We start from the raw sequence: 17984 nt of genomic DNA on the forward strand, positions 1-17984 counted from the left end.
GCGAATAGCTGATTTCAAAGCAGCTCGACAGCAGGCATTATTAATGCCTTTTAAGGCATTACTAGCTACGAAGTTTCGCTGTTTTTGGGAGTGTGAATAAAAGTTCTGGCAGTTTCCTTTTTCGAGAGTTCTATGACAGCACGCCGCTTGTGCCGTCGAGTTGACGTGTTGTAGCTAAACTTGTTGAAATGCACATTAGACGATGCGGACCGCACTCTAGAAGTATCTAGAAAGTTGTCGCAGGAGCCGGCAAGTTATTTTTGGCTTCTCATGCGGGGAGCGAACTTGTAGAGCGAGCTCCCGGCAGAGTAGTTGCACGCGTTCCTGATATCCCAGGAGAAACGATGACCACGGACGTGTCGGAGCAGGGTAGTTCATCGAGCCCCGCACAGGCCGTCAAGCAAGAGGGCAATGATTTGTTCAAGGCTGGAGATTTCGCAGGCGCCCTGGAGAAGTACACGAAGGCATTGTCGATCGTGGACAGCCCGGAGAGGGCAGTCTTGCTGAACAACAGAGCCGCGGCTAACTTGAAGCTGCACAGATACGAAGAAACTTTAAAGGATGCTTCTGAAGGTAACTCGGCTTGTACTAACTGCGCTGAAAATTCGTTTGCTCAGTTGGTAAACATTGCGTCTTCTATACTTACAGTTCTGGAACTTAACCCATCGGATGTGAAGGCACTTTTTCGGCGGAGTCAAGCTTACGAAGCGCTTGGGAAAATGGACGAAGCGTTCAAAGATGCCCGTAAGATTCTGCAAATAGATCCGAAAAACAGCGCCGTCCAGCAGTGCCTCCGCCGTCTTAGTCAAGCCATCGAAAAAATTGCAAGTATATGTTTCTTGAAGATGATGTTCTTCCTGTGTGATTACCTTGAGTTATCTGCTGCTATTTCTTAATGTTCATAATAATTTACGTGCAGTCCAAGTCAATGTATCAGCTGTAAGAAGAGCACTATCCGGGCGTCATGTACTGTACTTGTGTATACTTTGTTTGTTTTTAGTGTTGTGAGCAACGACAGCAACAAAAAACAACAGACATTGAGCTTAGCTAAATGTCTGCTCAATATAGGTGAATTCAAACCCCTCCGCCAATTATTTGTACTCATTTAGCTGGCAGTGCACTTCATATTAAAGACGGTCACCTCTACTGAGGCACTGCCAGATTTAAGAGAGACACATGACATGCCACTCAAGACATCAACAGCGAAGGATAAATGAAATGTTTTTTTATATAACGCAGCAGTTGCGGCTTGCACTGATGTCACTGAAAGCGGCATGTTAGAGCACCAGCGTGTGAGGATGCGACGTTTCGGATGCCACATTAATATTATCAAAACATCACATGCAGGTTTCTTTGTTATTCATGCACAGTGACGTTCCTGCCGCGTCGTTTTTACATTGAAGCAACTTGTTTGTCATCGAAGCAGCTGTCGTGGAGCACCAGTTTTTTTTCAGAAACTGCGTCCGTGATGTCGCATGCAAGCCATCTATACTTGACTCATTTATGTTTTGAGTCAGCGATAAAATTGTTCCTACGTGAAAAACAAAATGTGGTCAACTGCACTATCGAAAATCGCTATGCAGCCAATATGTTCTCATTGATGTACTTCGAGCCTCTGGTAAAAGTGCTTTTATGCGAAAAACACGTTTCATTGACTGCATAATTGATATATTTTTATTTTCTTATAATTATGGCTTGCTAAAACATGTGCAAAGCAGCCATAACATGGGCTTTTTTGGTAGTGATACACGGTAAAACTTATAGTGCACAAATAATGCCTTGCACCTGGAGGGTGATAGGTGCTCCAGACCCCCAGTTATCATTTCATTTGATTTGCTTCGTCAACCCAGCTGGGTCTCTTAGCACCTTCTTGCACAGGGAACTTGTCTGTGTCACTTTTGTTCTGTAAACATTCTGTTAAAAGTAAGTGCATCATCCTAGTTTAACATGCTCGGTTCCTGTTTTTTGTGCGCTACTAGTTTCACCACTTGACTTTTTTGTGATGATGCGTGCGGCCTCTTTTAATTGGCCGTTGGAAATTTGATGCATTCATCAGTAGCGCACCATAAACTGCACCTAGAGGGATATAGTTCACCGCGGTGGATCGCTGGTTATGGTGCTCAGCTGCTGACCCGAATGTCGCAGTCTTAATTATAACCACCATTGCCGCATCCACATTTCGGTGGAGGCGTACAGACCTGCTTATCCTGAGATGTCTGTGCACGTCAAAGAACACCAGATTGTCAAAACTTGCAGAGCGCTCCACTACGGGGTCTCTCATCTAAGACCTCAGGTGTTATTATCATACCTGGAGGAATGTATAAATTTCACTTTCTTTACAGGCCAGAGAAAACGCAAGCACCACCAACAGGGTGACACAAATGATTGGCGTTATTGAGAACAACAGCTCCTCGCTTGAACTCAAGAACCAGGTAACAACAGAGACCCAAGATTCTCATGAACACTCCTGATGTTTTATTGCTGGTGCTCCCCCCCCCCCCTTTTTTTTTTCCTGCAGGCCGCGAACAACCTAGTTGTTATATCCAGAGAAAAGGCTGGTGCAGAGGCTGTTATCAATGCCAACGGAATCGTGAAATGTCTGAGTGCAGTGCGTTCGTTGAAGAATGCAGAGTTTACGCTTTCTTGCATACGAATCTTCAGCGAGCTTAGTAAGAAGAAGCTGGATTGGGTATGTGAGCTTCATGTGAATTTGTTGGCGTTTGTACGCATAACACAAGCATACGTCCACAGGCTTTGAGGGTGTTGACAGAGTTCGGACTTCCTGCAATGATCGACCAGTTTGTCAGCAAGGACGAGCAGCACATCACAGCAGTGCAGTACCTTTTCCAGACTATCATTAATGCTCTCAGTGGGATGGACTCTAAGGAATCAAAAAAGCCAGATGAACAAATGATGAAAGGTATGTTACTTGGATATCGGGAGATAACAAGTCATTTAACATTTCAAGGATAGGAATTACGTTTAGAAAAAAATACAGTTGCTTTTTTTAGCTGTGTTTTATGTACGCTTAGCTTACTCTCTATTTAGAAGCATAAGCTAGGCCGCAAGATATGATGGCAGTCAATGAATACACTACTTTTGCATTTTTTTTCCTGCAGATAACGAAGCACACATTGATGCAATCATGCTTGCACTCGTCAAAAGTTCCTCCAGTCGTGTCATGACAGCTCAAGGTCGTGATGCCATCTTGGAACTTATCACAAAAAATGCTGACTATGAATGCCTCAACTGGGGCATGAAGTTGGTCGATTCTGATGGTAATGTATCAAACACAATACATACATTGTCTCATTGTGCTCACTGCATTGCACTCTCAAGGCTTCATATCTGGTGAATATTTCCAGGCCTTAGGGAATTGCTGGAAGTTGCAAGTGAGCTCGAGGACATCAAGTATGAAAGCAGCATGGATATAAGTCCAAATACAAGACCTAACTGCTCAGTTGCATTTGAAAGGATATACTTTTGTATGGACTATGATAAAGCAAAGGAAAAGTACAGGGAAAAAGTGATGGATTATGTCAAGTAAGTATCGGAATCAGTCTAATATGTAAGTACCCTTCTGTGCTATGCAGAAGCATTCTTGTATTGCAGCACCACAGTGGAGTTTAGTATTTTTGCAATTTAACGATAGCCCAGATGTCCTAGCAGCAGTCAGAATTTTATTGATATGTGGGGTTTAACGTCCCAAAACCACCATATGATTATGAGAGACGCCGTAGTGGAGGGCTCCGGAAATTTTGACCACCTGGGGTTCTTTAACGTGCACCCAAATCTGAGCACACGGGCCTACAACATTTCTGCCTCCATCGGAAATGCAGCCGCCGCAGCCGGGATTCGAACCCTCGACCTGCGGGTCAGCACCCGAGTACCTTAGCCACTAGACCACCATAACGGGGCAGCAGTCAGGATCACTAGCATGAAAGGGTGCATCAGTAGAACACTTTTAGTCTGTGAACTTGTATCCATAATGTAAAACAACACTTCAGTTAATGTTGCAGTGGCTAGCAGAGCTGTTAAGCTGAACCTCACTGCTGCAATACATTCACTGTTTATATATGGTTCATATATTCTGTGACTGTTATTGGTGCTCTCGTGAGATGCTCTCATGTATTCTAGACTTCTACTGCATCATTCAAAATTCTGTCATCACAGTGCTTGCCTCAAGAAGACTCTTGGTAAGCGAGAAAATGCGTAAAATTGAAACAAAACTGGCGGCACCACTTCAAAATTCCCACACCAACTGGTGTGACGTCATAGGTTGTGATGACATCTTCGTGGTCCCACGTAGTTTGAAATCTCTGAAAATGAAGTTCATTATCCCCTCAGTGGTCATGGACTTGACATACCAATTTCCAGAAAATTTTGTTGAGGCAATGTTGCCAATCTGCGTAAAATACATTTTAACATGCTTGACATCGACCGCAGAGGTTTTGGTACAAAATTTAGAAATTTAACTTGGACCTTGATATTATATTATTAGGCTAGTGATGGTAAAATTAGTGACATTAGAGTTCTCAAAGCACAATTGTTTAACCTAAACTAATTCATTGTTTCACGTTAATTTCCCTCTAAAGACTGTTGTAAAAGATCATAGAGCTTTTCAGGAGGCCCTGCAAAGAAATGCTCGATTCCCCGTGCTTTCAAATTCAAAGAAAGGCATGCAAGCATAGCCCCACAGAGAAAAGGTCAAACTCTAGTCGAACGTTTCATCCATAGATAGTGTGTTGGATATTGACCTTGGCAAGCTTTTACATTTGTTTTTATGGCTTTCAGTTCGAAACTGGGAGATGCTGAGATTGAAAGCAAGGTTCGTGTTACAGCTGCAATCACTACTCTGCTCCTGGTAAGTTTTTCTTGTTTTCAACAAATGTGCCACCTTTTTTTTTAGTTCTGTGATGTCTATATGATAGCCACTAAGATTTTAGTCATTGAATCTGCTTGCTGAGAATATCTTTTTCGACAGCTTTTCAGTGTTGTAACAATGGTATATTTACATATTCATGACTGTGGTTGCATGAATATTCAAAACATTTGTGTAACAAATTAGAATTTTTTTTTTCTGTTTGAACTTGTCTTTCAATTGGGTTAGTACTATATGTAAATGTGAATATTCTTTGAAAATCTCAATATGTGAACTGATTGTGGGTAGAGGGACTTAGCCCGGAAGCCAATTAAATTTCATTATCAGAGCCGTAGCATAGCCATGAAACATAATCCGTGTGGTTGAGCAGGCTATGATGTTCAGAAAGCCATATTCTACTAACATACAGCAATCATTCACAAATCTCTAAAGTCTTGTCAATGAGCAGACTACCTGATTTGTTCTTGTGTGCATTCTATTGACACACATTTGACTGCTGCACACTAAAATGTGAGCATCCTTTTGCCTTAACCGTGAAAATAGATTATAATAATTATCGGGGAATAACTAATAGCACAGCAAGGTTGGAATAGAGACAGAAAGAAGAAAAGAACGCAGTACTGAACTCACAACTAAATTTATCTTTTAAGAAGAAAGAACAATTATTGGAAAGCTACCTCCAGAGTTTTTTGTGCTCAACTATATTCTGGCAATATTCTATTTGTATTCTAACGGCTCTAAAAAGTTACAACTGGCATTTTTATCTAAACTTATTGCATATTTGTTGAGAATTTCTGTCCTTTTTTACATATTTCAATATTAGAAATATTTTGCATATGTTTTTTCAAATAAGCATATTTTGCTCTTGCTTTCGTTCACGTACCTGCTCTCTGCACTTCTTCTAGGGTCCGCTGGACGTAGGCAACAATTGCCTTGCTTCACCAGGGGTTGTCGAGATGATGCTTGCTATGGCTGGCTCTGAAGAAGAACTGCAGCAGGTATAGTTGCAAGCGCAAAACTCTGGCCCAGTGGCATCAGTCACGCACACATCCGCCTACACTCAAATTTTTTCTGAAGTTTATGAATTTGGACCTGTCAAATCATTTTACGAACATCCCGTCAAGTTTACGAAACATAAATCAGTGTATCTAAAAAATAATTCTTTGTAGGGAAGCTTCTGTACAATGCAAAGGCATGTAAAAATAAATAAACTCAGATATATTTCAGTGCACTTATCATATTCACGTGGTTGTGTTTGACTTTCTTCTGCTTTGTCGGAGTGCAGGCTTTACATGTAATTGCCTCTGATATAATTGGTTTTTCACTTGAATTTCGCACCCCTGTTGATCTCGCCGTGAATGGAACTCCTGTTAAACTAGATACATTTCTGGTTACTTCAGGTTTCAGTGTACAGTGCATACCTAGAACCTCCACAGGTACGCTTCGTCACAACTATATTGTCGCTGGCGCACACATACGAGTGACAATGTGAAGTCAGTGCAAAAATATACATATAGCGGAGGAATAGCAGGTATGTGAAGTTAGATGTGATGTGCTAGCTGTCTGAGCTGGCAGATCACCATAAGCTTTTAAGTTGCAGATACTTGATGATGCAGATGCTGCCGAGCAGCTCATTTTGATTAGATCAAACACTTCAGGACATTTCTCGTTTTCCTATATCATTGCCCCTTGCAGAGAGTGGCTGCCGAAGCCATCATTGCCGCAGCGTCCAAAAAGGACAAGTGCACGAGCATCATATCCACTGGACTGGGCATTCTCAAGAAGCTGTACAAGTCTGAGAACGACAACATCAAAGTTCGCGCGCTTGTCGTAAGTGTCGAGTGTCTGCCAAACTTTGTGATATGTTCTTAGCCAGTCATTTTCCCTGGCTGCACCACCTCGTTAACACAGAAATGTAAAATGAGAATAAATTCACTTCTAGATTTGCACTTTCATTGTTCCAGGTATGTCCATAACCATGGACAGTGATGAAGCACCAGCAGATGTAGTGTTGTAAATATTTGTTTCCCTGTGATTTTTCAAATAGGGGCTTTGCAAGCTGGGCTCCTTTGGTGGCACGGACAGCAGTCTGCGTCCTTTTTCAGACGGAACTACCCTGAAGCTTGTGGGCACGTGTAGAAAGTGAGCATTTTATTGCTTTCTCGATATGTGTTATCAGCTTAGAGATTTCTTGCAGTACTTTGAGGGTCAGTAGTGTTTGCAAAGGGCATCATAAGCAGGAACCATTCAAACTTCTGTCTAAAGAATTGTGTATTGTAGAACTGGTACGTACTTAGTGCTAAGGCAGACTTGCGACTGCGCTAATGCTTTTTAGAGCGCAGCTCCTAAGTGCCTGTTCCTTCGTTGAATAGCGTTGCCCTCGCCGTCAGTGGTGTAACCGATAGACATGAAAAACTCATAGACATGGAAAAAAAATTAGAAAAAAAAAAACAGGATTGAATAGGATTTGAACCTGGATCTCTGCATGGCAGTCGAGTATTTTATCACAGAGCCATGCTGGTGCTTGAAACCCATTTGCAAAAAGACTTTCTGCGGGTGTCATGTTAGGCGTGGAATTACATTAGCCTATGTAATAAACAGTAAAACCTCATTAACTCGAACTCTGTTATTTAAAAATCCCGCTTAACTGCCTAAATTGAAGTATTTATGCTGTCTCATATTTTGCAATGTAAGTTTGGATAATTGGGAGTGGTAGTCAGCACCAGCCTGGTCAATTCGAAAACCTTGGTTGTCATGTGCCGATCCCCGATACCGATATTGCCACTAGTCTGCAGTAACGACGGCCCTTGGGTACCAGAAGGCAATGAAGTGTTGCGATACTAAAGAGCGACAGGTGATGCACCTCAGTTTCACTTCAGTGAGCTCAGACAAAGAAAAAAAAAAGATGAAAAAAAAAAAAAAGATGTCTCATATTCAGTTGAAACGTGTCCTGCGGAAAAGTAGACATGTTTCACTGCAAAACAGCCATGACACGCAGGCTTCATGTTGCATGCTTTTTGCGATGTCCGGACATCATGATTTACCCATTGTTTAAGAGAATAAAAAAAAGCTAAGGACAGTCTGATGGAGTTTGTGATATACGCAAACCTTCGATTGCTGCTTGCTATAGCAATTTGCATACTTGCACTGCTGCCAGTGTTCATGCCAGTGGCACCTGCCTTGAAAACCTAGTTCGAAAAGTTCAATGACGATGTTTTCCAGCCAAAGCACATTGGAATTTCATTAAACTAGCCATAATTAAATTATTTATTTTACCAAAAAGAATGAGCTGCATATGATGGTGCGAGTAGCAGGTGACACACTACTTGTGTGTCGTGTGTCACCACTGTCATGCAGCGGAGCACACATATTTCCACAGGCATGTATTTTAACTGACTTCGACACCGTGTTTTTTTTTTTTTTTTTTTGCAGCAGCAAGGCTTGTCATTTCTCGGTGTTTGTGACAGGAACCCTTGGAGCTTAAGAACAGTTGACACAGCATGTGACCTCCTCTAATTACTTTCAATAATTCAAAATTTCTTGTTCCCCACTTTTTGTATGTTTCATTAATTCAAAAGCCCACATAATTCGGAGATTTTTTTTTTACAGTCCCAGTCACTTTAAATTTACGAGGCTTTACTATAGCATAGCAGAAGAGTAAAATAACAACCAGTCACCCTAAAATGCTAATTGCACAACGAGTGTCTGGTTTAATACTTTGCACCCGCTGCAAAGCTTTCAGCCATATTTCTTCGTCATCAGCCACATGCAACGTCAACAAAGTGGCCATAATACCTTACAAATGTCTAGAGGTTGCTTCGCTTATCTGCAGAATAGCGTAATGAATGCTGCCTACTTCACAAAAACTATGCTTTAAGGCGTAGTCGATGCCTTGTGGAAAGCCAGAACTTCAAACACAAGTTGGCTTTGCCCCAATGTGAAGCTGTGCTCAGAATTTGCATTAAGCAGTATCCTAAGTATTTGTGAATTTTTTGGCAGATACAAGCATATATACATGGCAGGGTTCCCACTGGTGGCTACTTTTCCGCCATATTGGTGAATTTGAGAGGCCCGTTGAGACCTGAAGTTATGAATAGCAACATGGCAAATTTTAAGTGATTTTCCACTTATATTTCGGCTGAGTTGCGCATAATATGCTCAGTGTCTTCTCAGCGAATTGTAACATTTATAGTATTTTTCTTAGCTTTAAACCAACCAAAAAAGGCTAACACTTTATGCAATGCAGCATCTGCGCCCTGATTCTATCTTGTATCTCTTTAATTGGGTTTTGGAAGTGCTGTCGCATTCCCCTGCAACCTCCTAGCAGAATGTAAGCCAGCGGACTACTTCGCTAGTCATGAGGTGGTGGTGTTAAACGAATTTCTTTGGGTGCATTAAGCATCTCTAAATGTTTGCTTGTGAAGTGGTGAGATCACAGGCTGCATGTGCCGATCGTTGCTTCAACTGTTCTGAACAGCTTGTCGATTCCTTTACTGCTAAAGAACCCCTAATTTGGTATGTAGAGTTTAATTTTGTTATTAGCATACTCTTCTGGCAGATCGAGAAGTCAGTTTCTCAGGGCAGCCTTCAAGAATTGCGCTTATCAAATGGGTAACATAAAGTTTACTGCACAGAATGCATGGTGCAAGCATTGCGAAGGTTGCACACCACTTTTGAAGTATTCCCAGTGTTATTTAATTAGGTTGTTTAATTATTGGACACATTATTCTACTGCAACGAAATTATCTGCCGTAAAGCTGCACACGCCGTCCCTCTCTTGTAGCGACTACCTCGCTCAGCATTCACTACAAATGAAACTACTTCTGTCATAATTTTACGGTATGAGGCACCAGCATGCAGAGTCGCTGTTTTTTCAGCACATATTGCCACTGGAACCATCAGGACCCTTATACTTCCAATCTCAAATGCCACAGCGTGGATGGAGTCTTTTCTCATGTTACCTTGACTAACAGGAAGCTTCACAACAAAATGAAGCTGGACCTTTTGGAGTCCATCTTAAGAATCAAATGTGGCCTTTGTCTGCAGCAAGAGATGCTGAAAAACTACGTCATTGTGGAGGAAGTGCTCCATTAAATGACGCCGTACTGTCCTGAGGCTTCCAGCATTTAGCAATAGTGTCCCTTCTATGAAACTCGGGAAGTTTGTTGGGGATCTCGCGTGTATTTATGACCGAGTGGCGTTCACATGGCGTGTGCTCGGTGAAAAGTATTTATTGAGGTATTTTCCACTGCTCTCGGTGAGCATGTGCAATAAAAACCATTGCTGTATTGCATTTTTGCATTTTACATTGTGCCTCAGACACGTTGGATTGATGCGTGTTCATATAAGTGACTATAAGAAATGGAGAGTGGCACTTACCACACTCTCACCTTTGAAACGAGCGGACTCTTATGGAAGGATATGAGGAGCGTTCCACTCGTAGTGGGTGGTAACACTTGCGCCACCAAGCCCACCTCTTGGCAAGTGGGAAAACCAGGTACACCATGTACTCCAGTGGTGAACCTGGCGATGCGACTGGTATTGAAAAATGTCAACATAATTTAGAGGTTATAGACGGTACTGTATTCCATGGGGCTATACATAATTTGCAATTTTCATTATTGGGCATGCAGCACACACCTCGAGTGGAGACTTTTCGGCAAAATGTGAAGAAAAATGTTGACTTTTGGCAACCCTGCATACATGCCTAATTGGCGTGTTAGCTTTTCATACAGATAGATTTACTGAAGACAATGGACAGTCGAGGCTAATTTAGGTAATTGTCTGATAAGACAGACTTGACAGCTGACCTGCCCTTGCTGGTGTAATGTAGATTAGGCAGTGTTTGCCTTTACTACAGATAGACTCCAAAGGCAAGCTCGAATTATACATATGACAGTGTCTAAAGTTAGTTGCTCTTTTCATCATGAGGTATAATGAAATAGCTCGCCCTTCGACCGGCACATTTCTCTTCATTTTCAATGATGACCTAATGACTTGCCTTTACCCGCCACAATGAAATACTGGCTATGAAATTCAGCCACTGAGTGGAAGGTTGTGGGTTTGATTTCTGGGCATGGTGGCTGCATCCCAACGGAGTGTGAAAATGATACAAAATGCAAGTTTACGAATTACATGTGGTCTTGAGCAAGTCTTGGTGCAGTTTGCAGTTTTAGCAAGTTATAATTTTTTAACTGCTTGTCTTCCAGCTTCCTTATCAATCCAAAGAAAGACAAAGATTTGAGGAAGTGGGCAGCTGAGGGTCTGGCCTACCTTACACTTGATGCTGAAGTAAAAGAAGACCTCATTAGTGACAAGGCTTCCATTCATGCACTCATCGACCTGGCAAAGGTACACTGTTTGGTCGTCTCAGCCCATGCATAAATGTGTGTGACAACACTTATGATGGCATGTTTAATGAGACAGCTTGTGTGTTCACATAACATATGTTTTTCCAAAGGCGTAAAATCGAAACTTCTTGAGTGATGAACACGCGTGTTCTGAGATAAAAAAATGCAAATTGAAGAATGCAAGATTGTTTTAACAATTGCACTTAATATTTATTGCACTTAATATTTAATGCAGTTTAATGTCTGCCTTGTGCTTGTATGATGCAAGCAGTGTTGGCTACGTAGAAGTGCCTCACAGAATAGTTGAATTGTTTTAGTATGTTAAAGAGCCCCATCTTAAAAAAAACAAATAGCTTTTAAAAAGGGGGGCAGCGTGTGCTGCCTGATATCAGTGACCCTATGCTGTCGTACTTTGTTGCAGACCGAACAAAAATCTGTCCTCTATGGTGTGCTCACCACATTGGTCAACCTCACAAACAGCTATGAGAAGCAAGAAATCATACCAGAACTCAAGGAACTAGCAAAGTTTGCCAAGCAGCATGTACCTGAAGAGCACGTATACGTAAGTGGTTCCTTTTGCTAGCGTGGGCCAGAAAAAAAAAAAAAAGCAGAATTAGCTGCCGTTTGCATCTTACGTGGTCTGTGTGGTGGTTCCTATCAATAAAGCAAAGCTGTTAGGAGAGCTGTAATCAAAGCAATTGACGTTGGCCACTGCACCTTCAACACAGTTGAATATGAAAAAAATTCATTTATGTGTAATCGCAACCAATCGACAAGTGTTTCCTAACAACTCTTTGGGATTCCTGCTTCCTTTCACCATGAACAAGATGTGCAAACAATTCTCCTAATTCACAAAATTGCATAATTGTACATTAGAGGGGTTGCACCCCCACATTTTACCCACGTAGTTATGCATTGCAGTGTGTTCCTTCTATCATCATGAAGTTAATGCAAAAAAGAATTTGGAGGATCGATGCATGTGAGCAGAAGGCTTTGAGCTTCAAAATCCAAAATAAAAGTCCGCAACAAAAAGCTGGCATACTCTTTTGTATTGCACTTACTCAGCCTGGTTTTGGCTGCCTCCATTCAAAGCGCAGCTTATGTTTTACTGCACCGAAACGCTGCAGCACGTGATCTCCTTCCTGCTGCATGCGAGCTGCCCACTTTCGGACATATTAGGTGCCGCACAATTAAGCAGACAATGCTGCGTTAACAAATGAGAGATCAAAACACGGCGGTAGCAATAAGCTGCTGTGACAAGACAAACTTTGAATGCGAGTCCCTATGAGCAAGTAATGAGCCATGTGTTGTTACTAGGCCTGTACAAATATTCGAACAAATATTACAGTATTCGAATTCGCTTCGATTCAAGTTAAAGCTACTGGAAATTTCAAAATATTTGAAAGGAATGAATAGGTGCGTTTAGGTGAAATAGATGAATTATGTAAGTTTAAAAGCTTGCTATACCAGCTTATATGCTTTAGATATAGCAAATTTCAAAATGTAAAATATTTTAATCATTATCACTTGCATTCTACCAAAAGTGAAATTCTGCTACCATTCAAAGTTGCTTCCACTTCCTTTGAACCAGAAAGAATGATGGGCACATGCCATGTTTCAATGAAAAAAAAATATATATATATATATATATATATATATACACACACACACACACATACATACATATAAATTGTGCAGATTACTTGCGTCATGACAAGTGTGCCCAGTTTTTTTTTAATAATATGTGATTTATACTATTCGAATTTGATTAGAAATTGTTTGATGAAATCACTATTTATTTCAAACTCGCTTCTAATCTGAAGTTTGCTATTTGCACAAGCATAGCTGCTACATATAAAAGAAGCCGCTAAAACCTCCATGAATGCCGTCGAGGCTGATGACGGTGACAAGGAGGATCCATGCAAGAATGCAGGTGGAGTGCAGTTGATTTGGGAACACTGTAGATCATTTTTACAGTGCTACAGGTGTTACAGCTGCACGAAAATTGAAACTGATGCACAAATTGGCATCTCTATGAAATATAAAACACCTCACAATTCATAAAATGCTCACAATGAGTACATCGCGAGCGTGCATAGTATGTTCTTCATTTTCAACCAATTAAAGGGAACATCGTTGGCTGAGCAGTGCCTCACTTACGGCCGAGAAATCTTTAATGTACGACGCTGCAGACTGTGCGGAGACCCATTTTAAACACAATTTATGACATCAAATTGTTTTCTCGTTATTTTCACTCGTGCCACAGTACTCATGAAGATGCGTAGCAAGCAAAGAGCCCATAAGAACGGCATGCGTAACTTAGTGCGCAGGGCCCCTCCAAGTACACAGCTGTCTGTAATAATGTCAACAAATTGTGATGTGTACTAGTTCCGACAATGATGTGCAAATAGTGTCAGTGCATCTCCTTTCTTACACGCTTCTCATTCAATGTATGATTGGTCATTATGTTTGAAAGACAGTATATGCAGTCACGATAATGTGTTCATAAGCTGAATTTCGCTGGTAGAATTACTAGTAAAACTTGTCTGCTGCTGCACGATCTTTGTTTACTCATAGTGCTGCATATTGTTGTGGATGTATTATAGTAAAAAAAAATTGCAATGGGAAGGTTTATATGCAGCTTGCAGCACGAGTATTAACTATAATTAGTTACGACATGTATAGCCTGTGTGTCATTGACTACTGACTGGCCTTTATACTTTTCTGTAGGCTATACGCGTCTGTAGCCTTAAGGTGATGCAAATGTCTACGTAATTTGTGTTAACGAATGGTACGAGACAAGAACTCAGCATGAGAATTTTGTTGGAGTGTACACAAACATCCAATTTTTGTGTCTTCACGTGGTTTTTCGTTGCTCCTAGGACTCCAAAGAGTACGTCGACAAACGAACGAAAATTCTTGCCGAGTCTGGTGTCACCGTGGCACTCGTGGCCTTGTCGTCAACCGAAAGCAAGAACAGTCGGGAAATGATTGCTAGGTAAAGCCACATTTTGTTTCGCCTATTTCATGTTTATGTTGCAAAGAAACGAACAGCGTGTCTAGTGTTACGTCTAGATGCAATGATGGCAGCCATTGCATTTACGTCTAGCGTAAGAATGACGAGTCTTGAAGTTGCATCCTGTGTGGCAATTCAAATGAAGCTTGGTGGACTCGCCGACCTGATCGGCTGATGCGGTGGGCTGATGTGTTGTGCATGGGACTACGAGAATGGTGGTAGGAACATTAGAAATGTCCGACTTATTTCTAGTTTTTTTTTTGCCTTTTTGAAGTATTATTTTAATATTATAACATTGTTGCTCGAAGGGCGACGTAACATTTTTTAAACTGTTTCCTACACAGAACTTCATTTTCCGCGAGAAACAGAGTTTTATTGAAAAAGTGGCAAAATCATTTGCAAAAAGTGATTTTTTGGCTAGAAAAAAGAAATTGGCAATTTTCATTCAAAAGATATGAGGTGGTCACCTGAGGTGACAACCATGCCGGAAAGGTCTACTGGTCACTTTCGGTGAAAGTACCGTATTTACTCGAATGTAACGCGAGTTTTTTTCAAAATCTCTCTGAAGTGATTTGGGGGTCCGCGTTATAATTGAAGCACCTCAAATCGTGTCTTGGCGGTGCCGCCCCACTGGTTCCTTAAAATGGCTACGACAAACCTAGCGATCTTTCAACCTTGTGCTGGCAACATATGCACACCGGCAACATCGAATCCAATCCAATGCTATTGTTTGCGACGTGTTTTGCGGCCGGTTCATTTCGTTTGTGCTTCCGCGACTTCGGCTCGAGGAAATGGCAGCGCGACGAGTTCAGTACGATGCCCGCTTTAAGAGAAGTGCAATACTGATGGCTGAGGAGATCGGGAACTCAGCCGCGGCTCGACGCCTAGATGTGGCGGAATCTACTATCCGTGGATGGAGGCTCTAGCATGAAGTTCTCTTCAAGAGTGAGCCCGGCCGAAAAGGCTTCCGTGGACCTCGTTGTGGCCGTCACACAGAACTCGAAAAAAAAGTGGCGGAGTCCGTGATTGAGCAGCGAAATCGCCTATTGGGGGTCAACGTTGAGCTGATTCAGCGGAAAGCCCGAGACGTAGCTCGAGAGATGGGGATCCCGCGGGAGAACTTTAAGGCTTCACGTGGATGGCCACAAAAGTTCATGTGAAGAAATACATTTTCCCTCCGGCGAACAACATCGATAAGGCAGAAGCTACCAGCAGATTGCGAAGCCAAGCTAGTGGAGTTTCAGCGCTATGTGCTCGACCTGGGCCGCTCGTCGCAAATGCCGTTGGGGCACATTGGCAACGCGGACCAGACTCCCGTTTTCTTGGACATGCCTATGTCAAGGACTGTCAGCGAAACAGGTGCCCCCCAAGTTCGCATAAGGACAACAAGCAACAAGAAGACGCGGCTAACCGTGATGCTAGCCTGCTTGGCGGATGGGCGCAAGTTGCCGCCATACATCACTTTCCGGCGCAAAACCATCCCTAAGGAGCTGTTCCCCAGGGATGTGATTGTTCGCTGCCAAGAAAAAGGTTGGATGGACACTCCGCTTATGCTTGACTGGGTCAAGACTGTGTGGTGCCTACGGCCAGGTGCGCTCCTCCACCCCGCCTCCATCCTAGTTCTCGACTCATTTCGCGGTCACCTGACGCCCGAAGTGAAGAAGCTGATGCGGGAAACTCAGATGCAGCTCGCTGTTATTCCCGGAGGTATGACGTCCGTGCTGCAGCCATTAGACGTCTGCCTGAACAAACCATTTAAGGATAGAATGCGGCAGCTGTACGGAGAATGGATGCGAGAAGATCGGGCTTTGACACCTACGGGTAGGATAAAGCGACCTAGCGCCGCGAAGATTGCCGAGTGGGTGTCCGCCGCTTGGTATGGGCTGCCGCACGACATGATAGTTTGCGCGTTTAAAAAGTGCTGTATATCGAACTATATGGATGGCACGGAGGATGACCTCATCTGGGAGGAAGAAAGTGACAAAGAGTGCTCGACCACCGGCGATGAAAGCGACGAATGAACAAAACTCACTTTATATTTAGAAACTGGGATGTCTTTGCCACTACCATGTGCAGCAAATAAAGGTACTTTTTTCCCCCGCTATACTCGCGTTACATTTGTGTTCTTTTTTTTTTTTTTCGGCACTGAAAAGTCACTCCTCGCGTTACAATCGTGGTCGCGTTACATTCGAGTAAATACGGTACATGTCTTCATTTCTATATTCCTTAGCTTTATCTACTAATGGAACAAGCTCTCCTGCACTATCAACATTATAAGGACAGCACATACTTTTATATCTATAAAAATATTTTGGGTCCACCGTCCAGCACGCCTTGAGGGCGACAGCAGCTGGAAGAAGGCAAACATAACATCCCACATTGAAGCCCAAACGAAGCAGCGCCATCTCTGTCAGATTACTGAAAGCTTTAAAATATGCGCCATGTAAAATCTGGCATGTGAGGCTTACCTGTTCCAAGAGGAAAAAAAAAATGAAAAAAAGGTGGTTACCTGGTGACCACTGTGCTAAATGGTGGCAGCGGCGTGGCAATGCAAATGTATACGGTTAGACTGTTCGACCAATCAGCTCTAGTGACGCAGTTCAATAATAAAAAAAAGGCTATAGTGACGTAGCGGGCTAAAGAAAGGCTACAGAAAATGACTATTTTTATGTGCTGATTTTCATGTAACAGATGTTTGGTGCTCTGCTGGGTCGAGCAAAGGCGGTATAATGTGACTTTATCATAACCTGAATGCTGGGAGGAAACGAAACATTGTGGTCGTGTTTAAGGGGGCAGACTAATCTTTGGGACTAAAAAGTGACAAAAAAAATTAATTTTTTAAAATTGACGTATTTGGTTTCTGCAAGTATTTTTCTATATCTCTGCAAATTTTCACACACCAGGAAGTGGTAATTTTTTGTAATGTCATTCTATGTGTTCAGATTCTTGGTGCTGTTAACATGCAGAACCTGCAAAAAAAATAGGGAACAGACTTCAAGGCTTCTTTATAATTAGCCGGGACTTTTGTTAGAAGCTCTGCTATGAATTTATGAGTGCCTTTATGAGCATTGCAAAACATGTGCACCATGAATGTTGCTTTTTGAAGGAGCTGTGTGTTTTCAGTTTTCTCCATTTTTCTCAAAAAAGTAAATTTACGACTGTTCAATTTTGAGGCCTCAATATCTCTGCAGCTAGGGCAGGTACAACAATCATTCTTTTTGCAATGGAAACTTGTATATGTGTACAATGCAAGTATGGGAGCAGAATTTATAGCACAAGCCTTTTTAATTAATTACTCATCAGAGTTGTAACACAATTACAACTGCTTTTGAAAATGGATAGTTCATTTTGCTGTAAAAAAACCAAACCCAAAAACAAAAAACTCTTCTATACTTTCAATCTATAGTCATTAGTCTATGTTGGCGTATCCTGAATATCACTTCTAGTTAGACACTTTTTTTTTTCTATGGTGGCCTTAAACGACAAAGAGTGAACTTAAGTTATCTCAACAACAAGATATGTTACAGGAAAACTAATTAAATATTTGAAATCAGAAGAAAAACTGCATAATCCTGTGCAGTTTGATCAAGATCACTGAAGAAATAAACGAGAAATGTCTAAGACCAGTCTGCCCCTTAATGTGCGTATACAGGTCATCATAACCACACCGAGGGATTGCTGCTTTGTGAAACAGAGAGCAGTCTTGCCTTGTAGCTTAACACTTGTAACTTCACGC

At 41.9% G+C, this 17984-nt stretch overlaps 1 protein-coding gene across 1 annotated transcript in view; it reads left to right on the forward strand.

Annotated features, from left to right (window-relative positions):
- The first annotated feature begins 209 nt into the window (after window positions 1-209).
- unc-45 (unc-45 myosin chaperone) overlaps window positions 210-17984 on the forward strand; it is a 42530-nt gene continuing 24755 nt past the window's right edge. The window contains exons 1-14 of the mRNA XM_037421289.2: window positions 210-573; window positions 649-824; window positions 2343-2432; window positions 2519-2689; window positions 2752-2920; window positions 3120-3278; window positions 3366-3543; window positions 4795-4864; window positions 5788-5880; window positions 6578-6712; window positions 6930-7024; window positions 11092-11233; window positions 11654-11794; window positions 14115-14230. Of these exons, the coding sequence (XP_037277186.2) occupies window positions 345-573; window positions 649-824; window positions 2343-2432; window positions 2519-2689; window positions 2752-2920; window positions 3120-3278; window positions 3366-3543; window positions 4795-4864; window positions 5788-5880; window positions 6578-6712; window positions 6930-7024; window positions 11092-11233; window positions 11654-11794; window positions 14115-14230 (1964 nt within the window). The 5' untranslated portion in view covers window positions 210-344. The remainder of the gene's footprint in view (window positions 574-648; window positions 825-2342; window positions 2433-2518; window positions 2690-2751; window positions 2921-3119; window positions 3279-3365; window positions 3544-4794; window positions 4865-5787; window positions 5881-6577; window positions 6713-6929; window positions 7025-11091; window positions 11234-11653; window positions 11795-14114; window positions 14231-17984) is intronic.

The sequence above is a fragment of the Rhipicephalus microplus genome, chromosome 2, assembly GCF_043290135.1.
Source record: "Rhipicephalus microplus isolate Deutch F79 chromosome 2, USDA_Rmic, whole genome shotgun sequence".
In the NCBI taxonomy this organism is placed as follows: domain Eukaryota; kingdom Metazoa; phylum Arthropoda; class Arachnida; order Ixodida; family Ixodidae; genus Rhipicephalus; species Rhipicephalus microplus.